General features: G+C 37.0%; 1 protein-coding gene across 1 annotated transcript; it reads right to left on the minus strand.

Annotated features, from left to right (window-relative positions):
• Nucleotides 1-321: 321 nt before the first annotated feature.
• On the minus strand, nt 322-968 carry LOC122594525. Its single transcript, XM_043766971.1, has 2 exons — nt 662-968; nt 322-563 (listed from the first exon to the last, which is right to left on the minus strand). Exons 1-2 carry the CDS (start codon nt 960-962, stop codon nt 523-525), a joined length of 342 nt encoding a protein of 113 aa, XP_043622906.1. The 5' UTR covers nt 963-968; the 3' UTR covers nt 322-522.
• Nucleotides 969-20,906: the final 19,938 nt, after the last annotated feature.

The raw sequence follows: 20,906 nt of genomic DNA on the forward strand, positions 1-20,906 counted from the left end.
TCCGAATGTATGATACCTAATAAATCTTTTGCCCTTTCATTAGTGCCATTGAAAGGTGCCTTAGTCATCTTGCCTTGTAAACAAGATTCACATACATCAAATGAATCATTTGATTTTGTTTTCAAAAGACCATTCTTTTGAAGTGTTAGTACGCGATTCTTATTTATATGGCCAAGACGACAATGCCAAATATAGGTTTCACTTAAATCTAATTTAAGTTTCTTGGTGGTAGCTTGGTACATTGAGTTGTCATATGTTGTGCTTTCATGAACCAATTCATAAATACCATTTCTAGGCATGGCTTTAAAATAAAATACATCATTCATAGAAATATGGATATCATTGTTAACAAATTTAAAATCATATCCAACATGTCTTAAACGGGAAACTGAAATAATGTTCCTAGTTAAACTAGGTGCATACAAAACATTGTTCAATACAATTTCCAAACCATTTGGTAGTTTCAAAAGATAGTCTCCTTGGGCTTCAACTTGTACTTTCGCACCATTGCCCATAAAGAGACTAATGTCCCCCTTCTTGATGTTCCTTTTTCTTATGAACCCCTGTAACATATTACAAATATGAGTTCCACATCCGGTATCCAATACCCATATGTAAGAAAAAACAGTATTAAGCTCAATATATATCATAAATATTGTACCTGAGGTTTGCCCTGCATCCCTCTTAGCTTTCAACTCTTTGAGATAGGTTGGACAATTACGCTTCCAATGTCCTACCTCCCCACACTCAAAGCATGGGTCATTGACAGCAACCTTTTGCTTCTTCGTTTTTGGAGTATCCATTTTTGCCTTTCCTGTTCCTCTGTTGTTCCTTTTGTTGTTTCCCTTTCCTTTAGCAACATTTGCCTTTGGTCCGGGGTTGGCCCTTTTCTTTCCGCCTTCATTGATCATGTGAACGGGTTGAACCTTTCCTCCCATGCTAGCCTCGGCCGTTTTGAGCATCCCATGGAGCTCGAAAACGGTTTTGTCCCATCCGTTCATGTTATAATTTAACACGAAGGTCTCAAATCTCTTAGATAAGGAGTTGAGGATCAAATCCGTAGCCAACTCGGTTGAAACGGGACAATTTAGCCTTTCGAGGCGATCAATGTAGCTTTTCATTTTAAGAACATAAGTTGAGACGGGTTGAGAATCATCCATATGACATGCATGAAGCGCTCGAACCGTTTCGAAGCGTTCAACCCTTGCCTTTTGTTGGAACATTTCCTTGAGTTGGGTAATCATGTATGCCCCATGGTGCTCGAACTCCTTTTGGAGTTCGGGAGTCATACTCGCCAACATTATGCAACTAACTTGCACGGAGTCATCGACATATTTAACCCAATCATTGTAGGCATCAACATTTGTTTCTTCGGGCTCATCGGGAATAGGATCGTCTAGTATATAGGATTTCTTTTCATGCTTGAGAACAATTCTCAAGTTACGAAACCAATCCACAAAGTTGTTTTGGTTAAGACGCTCCTTTTCAAGGATGGATCTTAGTGAAAAATTATGGACGTTTGGGTTGGGGTTGATTGGATTGTTAGCGGCCATCTACAAGATTAACAAAGTCTTTATTAGTATTTTCGATATTAAATATAAATTTTAATTGTTAATACCCTTTTATGTCTCATGGACAATTAATAATTAAAATCTAGAATCCAATGTTATATTTAAATGATGGTTAGGTGACCTTTATCCCATTATTTAAATTAACAAGGTAGTCAACGTTTGACAATTGTAACATTTTACAATTTCTAGTGGTATGGATCGGTTTTAACATCTTATGTTAAGTCGGCATGTTTAATCCCATTAACGCCTTTGGTTACCATGCTTCGGTGACCCTAATCACATGGCTTCCAAGTCAAGTTGTCTCACTTATACACACATGTAAATTTATCTATACAAATGGTTAGGTGACCTTTATCCCACAAGTATAATGAATTTACCTTAACTTATAAGTTCCCTCAAGGTAGTTAGGTGACCTTTATCCTACAAAGAGTTCCCAAATAATTAAGTGTTGTATAAAAGATGGCGTTTTAACTTGTTTTTAAAGGGTCGTTTGAGTTTTTATATTCTAGTTAAAACTTTGTATCATGATGATAATTTTGAAATCCATATTTCAAAGTTCTTTTATAAAATCCATTTTTATAATTGTAGCCATTAACTTTTAATAAAAACCAATTTATTTTACCAAGTTAATGTCAATTTTAAAACCAATTTTTAAACTTTTATGTATGTGGTGGTGATGATGATCAGGCTCATGACGATCTTCATGAAGAACGAGCTGATCAGTTTGAGGGACTCAATGATGTTCCTCTATATGCTGGTGATCTTGAGCATGATTCTGATATGGATGCTCTCATGGAGGATATCGATGATCCTACAAATCTTGTACCACCATCTACTGGAGTTTCTACTTCTACCTCTGCTCCAGTTGATGTTGATGTAGGTCCTTCTGAAGTCCCGGTTAATGTTGTTGAGGACTCGGAAGATGAAGAAGAGGAAGAAAGACTGCCAAAGTGAAGAAGAAGACATGCAAGATCTCAAGCTAAAGTTGATAGAGAGTTTGCTGCTTATTCTGAAGCCATGGAGAGGTCTCATGCACCTACTGTTGGTGATACTCCATTGGTTGTTGCTTTAAGAGCTTCAGTTTCTGATGTTCCTGCTTCTGTGTCTGCTCCTTCTGCTGCTGGTGTTGTTGTTGGGGAGAGAAGGTCGAGACCAAAGTTTATAATAAGAGGAATTGGTTCTCGTGCACAAGTTGTTACTGAGGCTACAACTGTTACGATTCTTGCTGCTCCGGAGTCTACAGTTCGTCAAGAGCCAGAGCCGACACTTGTTGCTCCTAGGCCTTCGTCTGCTCCTATTCAGGCGACTGTTCCTGTTTCTACTGTCATGGGACGTCTGTTGGCTCCTCTGCAAAGACCACAGATGCCTCCCACAGGAATTTCCAGTGCTCGTATGCCTTCGTTTGAAGCTACGATGCCACCTCAGGTCTCTACATCTGATGTTGCTACCACGTCACGTCTAGTTGTTCCGGTTCAAGTGCAGCTGAGTCATTTATTTTCAGAGAAGAAGATGTTGGAGATGAGGGTTACAGCTTTGGAGAATCAGCTAAAGCTCCAAGCTGCCAAGCATCAGGAAGAGATGGACATGATGACCGTTCTTGTTCATTCTCTTGGTTCTAGACTTGACCAATTCTTGGCTCAAGGAGGAGATAAAGATGGTTGTAAGGATGATGAGTTAGCAAAGAAGACTAGAGATGATGATCATGAAGATCAAGTACAAGATCGAGCTCAAGATCCAAATCAACAACAATCAGTTGGTGAGCCAGAGAATAGAGGTTAAGATCAAGATACTGCTGGTGATGCTATAGATACAGAGACTGCAAACATTCAGGGGGAGTCGTCAAGACAAAGAGAGTCAGAGATTACTGGTACAGTTGGTGCTAGTACATCTAGGACTCAAGATAAAGGGAAAGCTGTGATGATCGCTCCAGATGCAGATCCTGATGATCCAGATAACAATGATGATGGGGAAGATTCCAATTCAGGTAACTCCGATTCTATTTCTGATATAATAGAAAGGGAGATAGTGAATGATCCTCATAATCATAAAGAAAAAGAAAATCTTAGCAAAGGAAAATCTACTCAGGATAGTGACTCAACTAAGACTGATTCTACTACCAACGCCTCTACAGAGTTAGATTTGCACCCTTTAATTGTGCATAGACTAGAAAAGAGATTGGGATATGATCCACAAGCTCATATGAGAGCTAGAGCTAAGATTATGGATTATGATGATTATTATGATCCAAGATCACTTAGGGATCAAATGAAAGAACAGTCAGGGTTAACTCATACATCTTCAGTGTCAGAGTCAGATTCGGATTCAGATTCAGATTATAAACCTTAGTGCTATTGATTTTGTATTTTTAATTAATGTGTGTACATTAGATTACTTGGGTTATATTAACAATATAAAGTGTTAATCAAAGTGTTATTCAGCTCAGAATAGTAATCAAAGAGTTATTCTGTTCGGCTTAACATATTGACAGTGTAATTTTAAAATACTCGAGTAATGAAGAATAATAATTATAAGATAAATATGAATGTGTTACATTATATTTATGATATAATATTATTGTTGTAAGTTAAAATAGATAAAGATTATAAGATAAATAATAATGTAATTGTTACATTATAGTTATGATATAGTATTATTTATTTTAATTTCTTTTATGTATTTATACTATTTTATTATGTCTTGACTTATGATTTATGTTCTTTATCTTTGTATATGTAAATCGTTTGAATTGCAGATAAGCTTCAAACAATAGGTGCATTGGATGATCTTGATGCTGAAGAAGATCTAGAAAGTATCGATGATGAAGATTTGGAAGAAGGAGAGTTCATTACTTCGGAAGCTGATAGACAAAGGTTGCTTGAGACACCTTATGACTTTGATCGTGTCTTTAATGAAGATGAAGTCATTCAAGTTGAACCAATAGCTGAAGTAGAACATTTCAATCTTAATCCAATCAGAGATAGTCCAGATGAACCTAAGAATGCTGCAAGGTTGAGATTTGCTGTATATGCAAACATAGTCGATGAAGGACATGACAATACTTTTGATCTATACTGGAATATAGATGCTACACGAGAGGTTGACCTTGGAAGATTTAATATACCTCCGGTGCAGCAAGATCATGAGTTTATTGTTAATAGACTGATTCCAGGTTATAGAGGACATACTGGTTTGATGATACGTGATAAAGCATCGATGTTTTGGGAATATATCTCAGACAAGGATGCACCCAAATACTTCTCAGTCATACAAAGTTGGTTCTATGATCTCATAATCAAATTGTTTATTATCAAGAGAAAGGAGGGTTGCCAGTACATGTCAATAAGTCAACGACACTTCCACTCTCTCAGTGATTCTGACATGATAGATTTGGGAAGACACTGGTTCGTTAATCTTCAGAGCAATGGACTTCCAGATTTCTACTGGAATAGATTTAGAGATGAAAGAATTAAGTATTTCAGTGATAGAGGTCTGAAGCTAGAAGAAAGGTTGATAAAGCCAACACCTTTGAAGAAGATTAAGAATCTAGATGGCACATTTTGGTTTGTCCAGAAGAGGATTAAATGTGTTAAGAAGGTTCCCGCTATCAGATGGGATCAAGATATGCTGACGGAGATGACATTTTGGCAGATAGATATCAAGTCAGGCGAAGCACATATGTTTGTTGATGATTCACAGAAACAAATGTTGCCACGCATGTATGATCCGATGCAGGTTGTCAATTTGTCAAGAGGTGATCAAAGAAGACTTTTAGATACACCTTGTTCAGCTGTGGATTTTTGGAGAGTTGAGGAAAGACGCTATCGCAACATTCTCGCTCATTGTTTACAAGAGAGAATTCATGCAAATAGCACAAGATTGTTGTTCAATGGATAGCTTTGAAGTTCAAATTTTCAAGACTTTAAAGAGATCTAGTTGCAATCGTCAAGGGGAGTCTGTAGATGCAGATTCGTTGTGACAATCGCAACATAGATTTGATTATCGTTTATGTTTTTAGGAATTTGTGTGTAATCATTTAAATAAGAACTTGTGTCGATTTTTAATGATTACGTTTGAACTTCAATATTATATCTGTTTGTGTTTTGTATTGTGTTTGTGTGTTATATATTGTTTTGCAGGTACAAGAATATAGAATCAAGGTTTATAAGTGTTGTAGAACACTTAAACGATGATTGGATGTTATGTACGAGCCAAAGAAAGTCAAACAAAGAGTCAAAGGCACGTCCCTCATGCTGACGTCATCAGCATGAAGGATTACCCTCGTGCTGACATCAGCACGAGGTGAATTGACTTATTGTTAATTCGGGCCTAATTACGCAATTAAGGCCGAAGCCCACACAACCCAATACGTAACTAGTATAAATACAAGACCTAATCTACGAAATTAGGTTAATGATTTATGAATTCTTGAGAGATATTCACGAATTTACGAGCTAAGGTTATTTGTTCCTTCGTGTGTTCTTCTACACGAACCACAAGCCTTGTGCATCTCCTTGGGTTGGTTAATTGCTTATTAATCAACAAAAGGCAATAGCAATCTAGTTATCTCAATAGGATTCCGCACTCTTGACATAACGAATCACGTCTTATTACGATCCATGCAACAATAGGGCACCTTACACAATGCATAGCCATTGAAATCTTCAAGAAGAATCTAAAGAATGAGTTGGCTGCTCACAAGTTAGATATGGCGAAAATGGGGACTCTAGATTCCTATCATGCTGGAAGGTTGTGTGTACCAGTTAAGGTTTACAAGAAGATGAAGGATGACCCCAGAATTCATCAATGTATTGCAGCTCTGGATGATGTCTATATAAGATCAATATACTCCTAGGATGAATAGATGTACGATTCAAAAATATATGGGGAGAGTATATTGGATCTGATTGCCAAGAGAAGGGAAGCACTGGAGAAGCTTCAGACTCAAGTAAGAAAGAATGCTGCAGTCCTTGAAAATGAATATAGAAAGAAGTTCAAGGGTCTGCCGAAGCCTCCAGTGCAAAGAACCAAAGCTGATAGAGATGCAGATCTTAGCACGTTCATTCCTTTGAACACTTCTGAAAGAATTGATAAAGAAAAAATTCAACAAGAGGTTGTTTAGAAAAAGGTGTCCAAGGAAGTTGATGATATGGTCAGGAAGGCTCAGACAAAAGAAAAATACGAGCATTTGTCAAGATTCAGAGCTGATGTCCGACCAATACTGGGTGCTAAGATCCATCTGGCAGAAAATCATGATAATTTCTCAAAGTTCCATGTCAAACTCTTCAGAGAAGGGAACTTTACTAATGAAAAAAAAGATACGTCAGTCAGGGCATTTGGATGGTCAGAATTTAGAGAAATTGGCCTTTCCTATAGAGGTAAAGATGTCTCCCAAGATGTAAAATACTTTGTGAAAAGGATTGGCAGGGAATGGATGAGGAAGGAACTAATGGAGATGGAGTTGGGTTTAAGGACTGCACTAACTAAACCACCATCTCTAGGTTCAAAGAGGAAGGCCTCATAAGAGCCATCTAGGCATGCTGAAAAGAGAAGGGCCTGAATCTTTGTTTTGTACTTCTATTTTGTTTATTTTGATGTAAAGTTGTAACTTTCAACCAGTTGATGTCTGTATATATAAGTTGCAAGCTTTATTTTTCACAAGTACTTGAACAAATTAAGTCTAGTAAATTAAAATGTATAATCTGAGAACACTGATGATCTATAAAGTGATTCTCCAGTAACTAAAATTTAGACTTAGTCAAAATCTCAAGGATTTTTTTTGAAGCACAAACTTGTATAGAAAAAAGCTTGAAAATCCTTGCATAATTTCTAAACAAATAGGGGAAATTTGTTAGGTCCAGATTTACTGGACTCGCTCCAGACGTAACTACTGGAGCCCTCTGAAGATTTGTCCAGAAATTATGTGAAGACCAATGAACGACTTACTTGTATAGAAATCTGGATTCCACCAGATTTGTTCACTGGAATTCACTCCAGTCAAGATCTTTCCTCTGAAGAACATTCTCACTGAAGTCGAAGACTGAAGTCTGAAGAAAGAAGTCTGACAAATAGCGGAGCTCACTGGAAGACTTACCAGATCTCCTGACTGGAGCCCTTGTCAGTGTTCTAGACCTTACAAGTCGATTACGAGGAATTGACTTTATGCCTTTACATGCCTTTAACCGGACAATTCATTTGTTCTTTGTTAAAAGCCTTACACGCCTGTAAAGGTGGTTGGTTAATTAGAAGACAAGTCACTATCAAGTGACTTTATTCTTGTACTTTAACCAATGCATTAAAGGAATTAAATTAGTATCCTTAAATGCATGCAACTATATTTGTACGGCAAAAAGAATATTATATTCATTCTTTTTGTCTATAAATACCAAGTCACTTCCCTCGTCCAAATTACACTTTTGCAATTTGGTGTCTTTGCTCAAATACTCTCGATCTAAAAAGTTATACTTCACAACTTTAAGTATTTCGATCAAAAGAGTTTATTTAGCAAATATTAGATCACTTGTAATTCATAAGGTTGTTTAGATACTTACTTTGTAATATCTTAGTTTCGCAACAACCTTGTATTTTATTTAACATCAATAAATAAAATACACTTGAAAAATTACATTGTGTCTCACCATTTACTTTACTTGCTTATCTATGGCATAAAAGGTTGTCCCATTTAAATTTCAAAAATATCAACAAGTTGTCCAGAAAACAACTCACAGATGGGATACCTTCTGTCTCCTTCAAAAAGGAAAAGCCATGTCCAGGATGTGAGATGGGGAAACAGAAACGTACCAGTTTCAAGACAAAGCAGAACTTTAGCATATTTGAACCTCTTCATATGCTTCATATGGACCTCTTTGGTCCAGTGAATGTTCAAACTCGTGCTGGTAAGAAATATACCCTGGTAGTTGTTGATGAATACTCCAGATACTGTTGGGTAATATTTCTTAGATCAAAGAATGAAACTGCTGCTGAAATCATCGCTCTTATCAAGCAAATTGAACTCAAATACAAGCGAAAAGTGTGTCAGTTAAGAAGTGATAATGGAACAGAATTCCAGAATGCAACTCTGGAGAAATTCTGCACTGACACTGGCATCTCCCAGAATTTCTCATCAGCACATACACCAGAACAGAATGGAGTTGTAGAAAGAAAGAACAGAACGCTGATAGAAGCTGCCAGGAGTATGCTTGCTGAATCTGGTCTTCCTAAAATGTACTGGCTGAAGCAATTGCAACTGCTTGTCACACTCAAAATTGCTCAGTATATGTGAAGAGACACAAGAAGACATCCTATGAAATATTGAGAAATAGAAAACCAAATATTGGTTATTTTCACATTTTTGGATGTCCAGTATACATCCTGAATACATCCTGAACGACTCCAGTCAGTTAGGCAAATTTGATGCTAAAGCTGATGAAGGATATTTCTTAGGATATTTAGCCATTCGCAAGGCCTTCAAAGTCTACAACAAGAGACTAGAAAAGGTCCAGGAATCAATACATGTCACATTTGATGAGTCAAATGAAGCAATCAATAAAAGGCCAACCCTTAATTCTCCCCAGAAAGTCCAATTATCTTTGGTGAATCTGATCCTATCAACTTCAATAAAGATTCATCTGAAGATGCTTCCAGTCATCTTGACTTAGAACCAGTGCAATTTGAAAAACCTTCCAGTAATACTTCATTCTATCCTTCAATAAGTTTCAAACTACCCTCTGAACTTGTTATTGGATCAGATGTTCGTACTACTCCTCCAGTATCAGATTCAATTGATTTTGAGCCAGTAATCCAAGAAATGCCTTTAAAGGAAGAATTTCATGATGCAAATCGTGATCTTACAGATTCTGATGAAGATGCTGAAGTTGTCTGGCAAGATCCTACTCCAGAGAATCAATTGAATTCTTGCACTGATATTGTTGAAAAAAAAATCCTGGTCAATACTCTAAATGGACAAAATCTCACCCAATCAACCAGATTATCGGTGACTCCAGTAGAGGGGTTCAGACCAGAAGTGCCTCTAGTGAACAATGTTTATATGTCAGCTTCTTATCACTGATGGAACCGAAGAAGATTGACGAGGCAATGAATGACCCAAGCTGGGTGATAGCTATGCAAGAAGAGCTTCACCAGTTCCAACGAAATAAAGTTTGGAATCTGGTTGCTCCTCCAGTTGACAAGAAAGAACCAATTGGAACCAGATGGGTCTTCAGGGAATAAAGTTGACGAAGATGGTCATGTGATCAGAAATAAGGCCAGATTGGTGGCACAAGGTTATGTCCAGACAGACCTTGACTTTGAAGAATCATTCGCACCAGTAGCAAGGTTAGAAGCCATCAGAATGTTTTTAGCCTTTGCTGCCCATCATAAGTTCAAGGTCTACCAGATGGACGTAAAAAGTGCATTTTTGAATGGAGAATTAGAAGAAGAAGTTTTTGTCAAGCAACCTCCAGGCTTCATTGATGAAAAGCATCCACATTGGGTATATCGTCTGGACAAGGCACTGTATGGCCTCAGACAAGCCCCTCGAGCCTGGTATGATACTCTGACCAAACACTTATCAGAAAATGGTTTCAAAAGAGGTGCAATTGACAATACCTAATTTATTCTTTGTGAAAGAGGTAATCTTCTATTGGTACAAGTTTATGTTGATGATATTATTTTTGGTTCTACTGATGAATCTTTGTGCAAGAAATTTTCAAAAATCATGTCTTCAAAATTTGAAATAAGTTTAATGGGTGAATTAGCATTTTTTTTCTTGGACTCCAGATTAAACAAACCAGTGATGGTATTTTTATTAATCAAGAAAAATATGTTAGAGATATTTTAAGAAAATTTGATATGAATTCCTCACCCTCAAAATCAACTCCTATTTCTACACCTTTAACAATAAATTCAGACCCTAATGGGAAGCCAGTGAACACCACTGTCTATAGAGGCATGATTGGTTCACTAATGTATTTAACTGCCAGTAGACCAGATATAATGTTTGCAACATGTCTTTGTGCCAGATATCAGTCTAACCCAAAAGAATCTCATCTGGCGGCTGTAAAGCGCATTTTGAAGTACCTTAAGGGTACTCCCAGTTTGGGTCTTTGGTGTCCCAAAGGCTCAGGCTTAGATCTAATGGGTTATTCAGATTCAGATCATGTAGGTTGTAAGATAGACAGGAAATCCACTACTGGTGGATGTCATTTCCTTGGTGGCAAACTGGTGAGCTGGACCAGTAAGAAGCAAACTTCAGTCTCTTTATCCACTACTGAAGCAGAATATGTGTCTGCAGCCAGTTGTTGTGCTCAGATACTCTGGATGAAGCACCAATTGCTTGATTATGGTATTAAGTATTCAAAGACTCCTATCTTTTGTGACAATACTAGTGCCATTGCTATCTCAAACAATCCAGTCATGCATTCCAAGACGAAATACATTAATGTCAGGTATCATTTTATTCGCGATCATGTAATGAAGAATGATGTTGAAATCCACTTTATTCCCACTGATAAACAACTTGCTAACATTTTTACAAAACCTTTGGATGAGAAAACTTTTCAAAATCTTGTCAGTGAGTTGGGAATGTTGAACCCTTAATCTGGAACCTTGTTATGAACGCCTTTGTGACACTGGCAGGGTTCTTTGATTCCAGATTTATAAATCTATACCAGTAAAGCTATCGAACGCCTTTGTGATACTATCTTTGCACTGATAGATTTATGGATCACCATTCCAGGGGGAAAGACTCAGACCACATTTTGTTTATATATATATCTAAGTTTCAGGGGGAATTTATTAATTTATTTTCTCACTGGACAAATTTTTCTGAAAAATGTTTCTAGTACCTTGTAAATGTGTCCCTCTCATTAATACTGGATAAGTTGATGTGCATGTTTGAAGTAACCTCTGTTGCTTTTTAAATGTGTCCCTCTCATTTGTTTATATTAGTTGATGTGCGTGTTTGAGGATTACCAGAATGGTCAATCTGGGTACTTACTGGAGTGTCCCTCCAGTGTACCAGTAATGCATGTTCTAATGGCCTAATCCACCAGTGAAACTGGAGTGTCCAGTCAACCTCCAGATGCATTAAAATGAGTTTGTATGTGTCAAATCATTTCTTTTTAATATTTAAGGATAGTGCATGTCAACCTTACAAATTTTTCATCTGGACAGTTACTGTTCAGCTTACGTAGCATGACACTTTCAATTTAAATGATGGTTTTTGTTACCTTGGGAAGACAAAAAGTGTTAGTGGGTATTTTTTTGTGGGCTGTCAACCGTCATACATTTATATGTGATGGGAAACATTAAATGCGGATGTCCAAACCGATCAAAACTGTTTTGAACTTTTTCAAACTTACCGTTTTGAATTCCATTTTCTCTTTCCTCTATAAATACTCGCATTTACCTTCACTTTCAGATTCATCTCGAAAAATCATTTACTCCCAAATCTTCAAATTCCTTCATTTATTTCCTTCTTCATTTACTCTCCAATCATCATCATCTCTCTTATTAAATTTCTGCTTTCACTTTCATTTTCATAATATCTAAAATGGCTCCTAAACCATCTCCCAAAAATCTTCTTGCTGCAAACTATAATCCTGCCGATAATGTCAAGAAGGCATCTCATATATCTCTTTCTGCTGATGCCATCCGCATAAATATAAATAACTGGATGGCAAAACTCTCAACAAATCACACTGCCACTTCTATCATTGGAAGGTTGACCACCTTCTTCTTAAGTAGTCCACTCTATGGTGCCCTAACTCTAAATCCGGGCAAAATGTACCATGAATACCTTTGTGAATTCTGGTATACTGCTCTGTACGTGGAAAGTGATGAATCCATCCACTACACCTTAAAGCAAGGCACCAAACACTTCACCATTACTATTGATTCCCTCAGAGATGCCCTGAGGATGAATTATTTTGATGATAATGAAATGCCCATTGAGATTCCATCTGGAATCAATACCAGGGAGGTGTGCAGGTTGATGGGGCACACAGAAATAGTGGACAAGAATGGTTAGCTGCTCAGGAAGGGCACTATATATATATGAGCATGCTGACAGACTCATGGAGGTACTTCTTCACTCATCTTGTTAAGTGTTTGGGTGGCTGTTCTGGAGGTCTGGATCAGATTAACCAGACATAGCTCCAGATTGCTTACTGCCTAAGGAATGGATACAGGGTGGACTTTGCCCAGATCTTCTTTAATGATCTGGTGGACAGACTGAGGTTCAAGAGCAGGAAGGCCTTCATTCCTTACATTCGATTTCTGTCCATCATATTCAGAAGGGCCCTGAAGAATTAGTACAATGTAAATACAACTCATTTTTCAATGTGTGAATACCTGAGGGACCTCAACCACTTGACCTCATCTCCTACTGAGGTCGACATCCCATCGGTGATGCTCTATCAGTTCAGAATTCAAGAAGATGCAATTGCATCATCACCTGATGAGGAGGTTGCTGGTGAGCCTCATAATGATGAGGAAATTGTTGATGAAGTTAATGCTGAAAGGGTGCAACCTATTTCCCAGATCGTCCCAGATCTTCAGCAGACTGGTGTAAATATTGTTGAAATTCCACCTAACCCCACCAGGCCAAGAAATAAAACTCGTCGTCTGAGGAGAGACAGAGTTCTGGTATCAGTCCTTCCAGAATCTACTCATCAAGATTCTAGAGAAATGGGTCAGGAGACTGCCCCAGTAACCACTTCCCCAGTCCAAGTAGAAGGAAGTGGTGAACAAGAAAGAGGATCTGGATCACCTTTTGTCATTCCAGTGGCAACTGCTGAAAGTGGGGACATCATGGCTGCTGATGGGTCCCTGATTGTTGAAGAAGTTGAAAGGGAACAAGTTAGGCAGGTTGAAGGAGAGAATCTGGAGCAGGTGGCTCAAATTGATTTGAATGTTGGGGTGGAAAATGTACAAGTAGAGGACCAGGCAGGTGAAACCGGCCCAGATTGGGATATGGTTGATTCTCCACTGTCTGAGGATAATGATTTTGATGTGAACATGAGTTTTCTGGGAGAAGAAGAAATTGATCGCACCATCCACTCTGTCTCCCAGTCAATTCTATCTGATATGCCTCCTCCACCCCTAGTAAATACACCAACACCCCTTCCAGAACAAACAACAACAATTCTTGAATCACCCTCTGCTCCAGAAATTCAACATTCTGACCAACTGGCAGTCACCCAACCAACTGAAAATATCACAAGGGTGTTGCCAGTATCAACTATCACCAGAATTACCAATCCTTCCAGTGGTCTCTCCTCTTCTTCTTCAACCGAGGTCCAAGGCTTTTTTGATAAGGTGGCGGACCTGGAGAGATCACTTCAGGCTTCTTCTCAAGTTATTTATGACTTCAAATCTATCATTTCCAATAATCTTAAGTCAGAAATGAACATTTTTGCTGGTAATGAGAGGATAGTCTTCGAGAAGCTGGATGAACTTGTCATGGCTACCAATAGAAATTCTAAATCAGTACAAGTTGCAGTCCAGGGTATCAAGGAGGATGTGGTAAGAAGTGTTCAGACTGCCATTCAAGCTGAAGTTGCTTAACCTCTGGCAAGTCTGACTGATGATGTTCTGAATCTGACCACCAGAATAAGCTCAGAGTTCCCAGATATCACTACAACAATGAAAAGTCTCAAAAGAAAGAAAGTGGTATCTGGGGAACCAACAAATGAGGTAGAAGAGTATGTATCTGCTGATGAGGCCAAGGCAAAGAGACTGGAGCAAGAGTGCATCTTAATCGAAATCTTTAAGAAAAACTTAAAAGATGACTTGATTGCTCACCAGTTGGATATGGCCAGGCATGGGACTCTGGATTCTTACAACGCTGGTAGGTTGGGCGTACAAATTGAAGTTTACAAGAATATGAAGGATGATCCCAGGCTGAAGAAGTGTCTGGATGCCTTGGATGATGTCTATCTTCGATCCATGTATGCTCAGGATGAACAAGTATATGATACTGAAAATTATGGGGTGAGCATACTGGATCTTATTGCCCAGAGAAGAGAAGAACTGAAAAATCTCCAGCAACAAGTAAGGAGTAATGCAACTGCTCTGGAGCATGAATATAGGAAGAAAGTCAAGCGTTTGCTCAAGGCACCAGTCTGGAAAACCAAAGCTGCCAGAGATGCAGATCTCAGTACCTTCATTCCCTTGAACACAGCTGGAAGAATTAATAAAGAAAAATTTCAACAAGTTGCTGAACAGAGAAAGGTGTCAAGGGAAGTGGATGAAATGGTGAAAAGGGCTCAGACAAAGGAAAAGTATGAACATTTGTCACAATTTATAGCTGATGTCCGACCAATAATGGGTGCTGAGATCCATCTGGCAGAAAATCATGATAACTTCTCTAAGTTCCATGTCAAACTCTTCAGAGAAGGGAACTTTACTAATGAAAGAAAGGACACCTCAATCAGGGCTTTTTGGTGGTCAGAGTTAAGAGAGATTGGGCTTTCATTCAGGGGTAAAGATGTCTCCCAGGATGTGAAATACTTTATGAAGAGAATTGGCAAGGAATGGATGAGGAAGGAGTTGATGGAGATGGAGCTGGGCTTAAGGACTTCTCTTACTTCATCTTCATCTCCAGGTGTAAAGAGGAAGGCCACTGAAGAGCCAGCTGGGCATGCTGAAAAGAAATAAGCCTGACTCTGATATTGTGCTTGTATTTATTTTTATGTTGATAAAATTGTAACTTTCCTCCAGTTGATGTCTGTAAATATAAGTTGCAATTCCTATTTTTTTTACAAGTACTTATCCAGATTAAGTCTAGAAATTAAAATATACAAACTGGGAACACTGATGATCTATAAAGTGGCTCTCCAGAAATTTAAATTAGACTTAGTCAAATTTTTCAAGGATTCTTCAAGCACAAACTTGTATAGATAAAAGCTTGAAAATCCTTGCATAATTTCTAAACAAATAGGAGGAATTTGTTAGGTCCAGATTTACTGGACTCGCTCCAGACGTAACTACTGGAGCCCTCTGAAGATTTGTCCAGAAATTATGTGAAGACCAATGAACGACTTACTTCTATAGAAATCTGGATTCCACCACTGGACTTCACTCCAGTCAAGATCTTTCCGGTGAAGAACATTCTCACTGAAGTCGAAGACTAAAGTCTGAAGAAAGAAGTCTGAACACTGATTACGAGTCTGAACACTGATTACGGAGCTCACTGGAAGACTTACCAGATCTCCTGACTGGAGCCCTTGTCAGTGTTCTAGACCTTACAAGTCTGAACACTGATTACGAGGAATTGACTTTATGCCTTTACATGCCTTTAACCGGACAATCCATTTGTCTTTTGTTAAAAGCCTTACACGCATGTAAAGGTGGTTGGTTAATTAGAAGACAAGTCACTATCATGTGACTTTATTCTTGTACTTTAATCAATGCTTTTAAGGAATTAGTGTAATTTCCTTAAATGCACGTAACCATATTTGTACGGCAAAAAGAATATTATATTTATTCTTTTTGCCGATAAATACCAAGTCACTTCCTCGTCTAAATTACATACTTTTGCAATTTGGTGCCTTTGCTCAAATACTCTCGATCCAAACAGTCATACTTCACAACTTTAAGTATTTCGATCAAAGAGTTTATTTAGCAAAGATTAGATCACTTGTAATTCATAGGTTGTTTAGATACTTACTTTGTAATATCTTGTTCCGCAACAACCTTGTATTTTATTTAACATCAATAAATAAAATACACTTGAAAATTACATTGTGTCTCACCATTTACTTATTTGCTTATCTTTATATTGCTTAAGTACGTATTACGTTATATATTCTTGGATTTATATTAATCGTAATACTAGTCCAATCTAGTGCTCTCTTGACGTTTAATACTAGTCATCTCTAGTGATTACTTGACTTGTTATTCTACAGTTGTGGGTTAAACCATCGAGTGAGGGACTTCACAATCCCAAAATAACCCTAACAAATATATTTAAATTAGTTAAATTTTGCATCTTATTTTTTTGCATATAATCGTTGACTTATATTTAGAATGATAACCACGGTTAAATATCTCATTGTCACATCTCATTAAAGTAAGCTAAACAACTTGTATTACTGTTACAACATCTCACGCGTTATAAATTGTTACCGTTGCAATATGCGAACACCCTTTTAGTTTTAATAAAGCAGGTTTTCTCTATTCATTAACACGTTTTTACAACAATCCAAAATGTCATATCTATGAATCGTATTTACGTAAGACAAAAAACATACTATATTAAATGGACAACGATTTTAATATTGCAACGTTTTACAACAATTCAAACATCGGTATCTATACTCCTATATAAAGATTATCTATCCTTAAAAATAGAAAGTGTTACACAATAGTTACATACGAAAGTACGAAATTCCCCTTAATAAACACACCATATGATAAGGGTTATTAGACATTACCAAATTTGTCATTAATGAATTAATCTACACTCTAAACTCTTATTTTAATAATTAACACTTTAAGCCCTTATCTTTTTAAATATTCCACTACCACTTTTACATCAACCTACACCACTTGACACCACCATCACTACCAATAGTATTGTCACCAGCAACACTAGACCACCTTCCCTGCCACTGTCGCTGCATTGCGCGGATACCTTACTCGTACATAGATCATGTTACCGTAAGACACAAGTACATCACGACATGAAATTACATAGATACAGCTAAATGAAATAGAATACAATAAATATATTCCCAAAATATGAGTTCAAAGTCATAACGATGCTAGGAAAACTTAATACAATATGTCCCTAAACAAGACATACTAGTGTTCAGGAAAAACTTAATACAATATGTAAATCTTCATGAAAAACGGGTTTATAAATATATATTTGTAAAGATATCGGATTCAATATATGTATATATATACACATACTAGTGTTCAGGTTCGTCGAATGGACGGGTAGTATCAAAATATATTAATCAAAGTTAAAAAATTGGTATTCAAATACATTAAATAGATATACCAAAATCAACTTCGAAATTTGCTAGTTGAATAGCCATTCCATCGGTCAAAATACTTCTAAAATTTTACGCCCATTCACCATTGATCGAGCCATGTATGATAGTGTCCTGCAAATAACAAAAAAAATATGGAAAATTTCTCTCATTGTGTTTCTATGTATTTAATCCAATTTTAGAGAATAAACCCCAAATAAATTAACCATAAGAATTGAATAAACATATTTGCATACAGATCCAGGAAATTTATTCAGGATACCCAACCAAGGACATTCCAAATGTCGATCAAATGATTTTATTGGCTAATGCAACAAAGATAGGGAAACAAATTTCTGATAAAAAAAAAAAGAGTCGAGCCAAAAACCTTTCAAAGCCATCTCCTGTTGTGTGAAATCCTAAACATAACATCGATCAAAGAGTTTTATCTAAAAATATTATCATTTAAATTTGATATCATGCTTATCATAAGATCCGAAGTATATCTGTCATACACAAACTAAAATGATAAATTGTTCCACCATGCTAAATAATCATATTAAAACATTTAACAACATCTCAATGTGTAGCATTTTCCCCTGATAGAATAACAGCGGCTAAAAAGTTACACCATTGATGAGCTAGTTTCAAAACAGATTCAAAATAAACATAGTCGATATATTAAAGTAATCAAAATCTTACTCATAGCAAAATTCGAATTTTTATCTAAAAGCTTATAGAAATATATAATCGTAAATTTTAAGTATACACGATTAATGAGGTACTTTCAAAACGATATCAAAATAATCAAAGTCAATATATTAAAGTAATCAGAAACCTACTCATAGCAAATTTAGACTTTATATCTAAAAGGTTATAGAAAGATATAATCGTAAATCCTAAGAGTTCATATAGGTTACAAATATAAAGTTCAATATATAATATTTAGATTAGTTAAGTCATATATCACAACTTAATCAATACGAAAGCTAAAGAAAAAACATACGAAAATTAACTCCATATAGATATTGATTCCAGTTTACCTTTTTTTTTTAACTTTAGTTGGATAAAAATTTTACAGTTTCATATATTCTAAAAGTGTAAATTACATAAATTGAAAATTTTGGAAGGAGCCTCATTTCCTTCATTTGAAAAAAAAGTGTCAAACCCCCTTTGAAACAAAAACAAAAGGTTCCAACTTGGAACTAAGAATGAAAAGAAAAATGGGAGTAAATACCAAATACCAATCGTTTTTACTCCTGGACCTGGAGCTGATGAAAAAGCTCCAGATTCAGCCTCTAGTTGAACACCACAACAATCAACTGAGACTTCTCATGAGAAGTCCAGTGAACCCTTCAAGAAAACATGGGTTCACAAAGAAAACTAATAATTTTTGTGGGTGTGCAGGGCGATCGAAAGAAGCAAACCTAGTATCTAGACAGTGCAAGTGGACGGACTATAATTGGATGTAAGCCCCTGCCGGAGGAGTTCACTGTTCAAGATGGACTAACAGTGATGTTTGGTAATGATGGTAATGGAAAAACCGAAAGATATGGTGTTCTCAATAATGGACAAATCAAATTCACTAAAGTTGCATTTGTGAATGGTTTGAAATACAACCTGATCAGTGTTAGTCAACTGTGTGATGATAGCTTCAGAGCTTTGTTCAATATTGCACAAGGCACCATATTTTACAAGGATTGGCAAGTGGTTATGATTGCCCCTAGAAAAGGCAATGTGTACATCATGGATATGAAACCAGCTCCAAAAGAGTAGTGTTTCTATACCAAGGCTGATGAGGACACAAACTGGTTATGGCACAAGAGGTTATCCCACCTTAATTTTAAAAATACTAATAAGTTGTCTTGTAAACAACTAGCAGATGAGATACCTCCAGTTTCCTTTAAAAAGGAGAAGCCATGTCCAGGGTGTGAGATGTACAAGGCAAAACTTTAGCATCACTGAACCTCTTCCCATGCTTCATATGGATCTTTTTGGTCCAGTGAATATTCAAACTAGAGCTGGAAAGCGTTATACTCTAGTTGTGGTTGATGAATTCACCATATTTTGTTGGGTGATATTCCTCAGGTCCAAAAGTGATGCAGCTGTTGATATCATCTCTCTCATTAAGAGAATCGAACTCAAGTATACTCACAAAGTGTGTCAGTTGAGAAGTAATAATGGTACATAATTTCAGAATAATGTACTTGTATCATTTTGCAATGACACTAGCATCAATCAGAACTTTTCTTCACCCAGATCTCAAGAGCAAAATGGTGTTGTTGAAAGGAAAAATCGTACCTTGATTGATGCCACCAGGAGTATGTTATCTGAATCTAGTCTTCCAACCAGTTTTTGGGCAGAAGCAGTGGCGACAGCTTGCCATACCCAGACTCGGTCAGTTTATGTCAAAAGACATAGGAAGACTGCTTATGACGTCCTTAGGAATCGTAAACCAAACATTGGTTATTTCCATGTGTTTGGTTGTCTAGTTTATATCTTAAATGATTCTAGTCAGCTAGGAAAATTTGTTGCAAAAGCTGATGAAAGTGTCTTCGTGGGTTATTTAGATATTCGAAAGGCCTTTAGAGTTCATAATTATAGACTCCAAAAGGTCCATGAATCGATTCATGTCACATTTGATGAACCAAATGATGCAATCAATAAAAGGCCGAACCTTGATATTTCTTCAGTTGTTCCATTCAGTTTTGGTAACTCTTACCCAACTCATCAGTTAGATGATTCACCAGACAATGTTTCCAGTCAACAAGACATGGAACCAGTTGCAAGGAAGAGTACCACTAGTGACACTTCATTTTATCCCTCTATCAGTTTCAACTTACCATAGAAACTGGTGATTGGATCAGATGTTCGTGCCACTTCAATATCAGCACCAGTTCAGACTTCAACTTCTCTAGTTCTTCAAGAAATGCCTTAAGCTGAAGAATTTCATGATGCAAATCGTGACCTCATTGACTCTAATGAGGATGTTGAAAAAGTCTGGACTGATCCTCCCCAGTTACAACAACTAGAGAGGCTCACCAGGTGACTTGCACTGATATTGTTGTCCATAATCCGAGTGAATACACTAAATGGACACAAGAACTTCCAATTGAGCAGATAACTGGAGATCTAAGTAGTGGGGTTCAGACTAATAGAGGTACAAGTGAACAATGCTTGAACGTCACCTTCTAATCACTGATTAAACCGAAGAAGATTGACGAGGCTATGGCAGATCCAAGCTGGGTAGAAGCAATGCAAGAAGAGCTTATCCAGTTCGAAAGGAACAATGTTTGGGAACTTGTTCCTTGTCCACCAGGGTTGAAGAAAGAACCCATTGGTACAAGATGGGTCTACC

The sequence above is a fragment of the Erigeron canadensis genome, chromosome 3 (assembly GCF_010389155.1).
Source record: "Erigeron canadensis isolate Cc75 chromosome 3, C_canadensis_v1, whole genome shotgun sequence".
In the NCBI taxonomy this organism is placed as follows: domain Eukaryota; kingdom Viridiplantae; phylum Streptophyta; class Magnoliopsida; order Asterales; family Asteraceae; genus Erigeron; species Erigeron canadensis.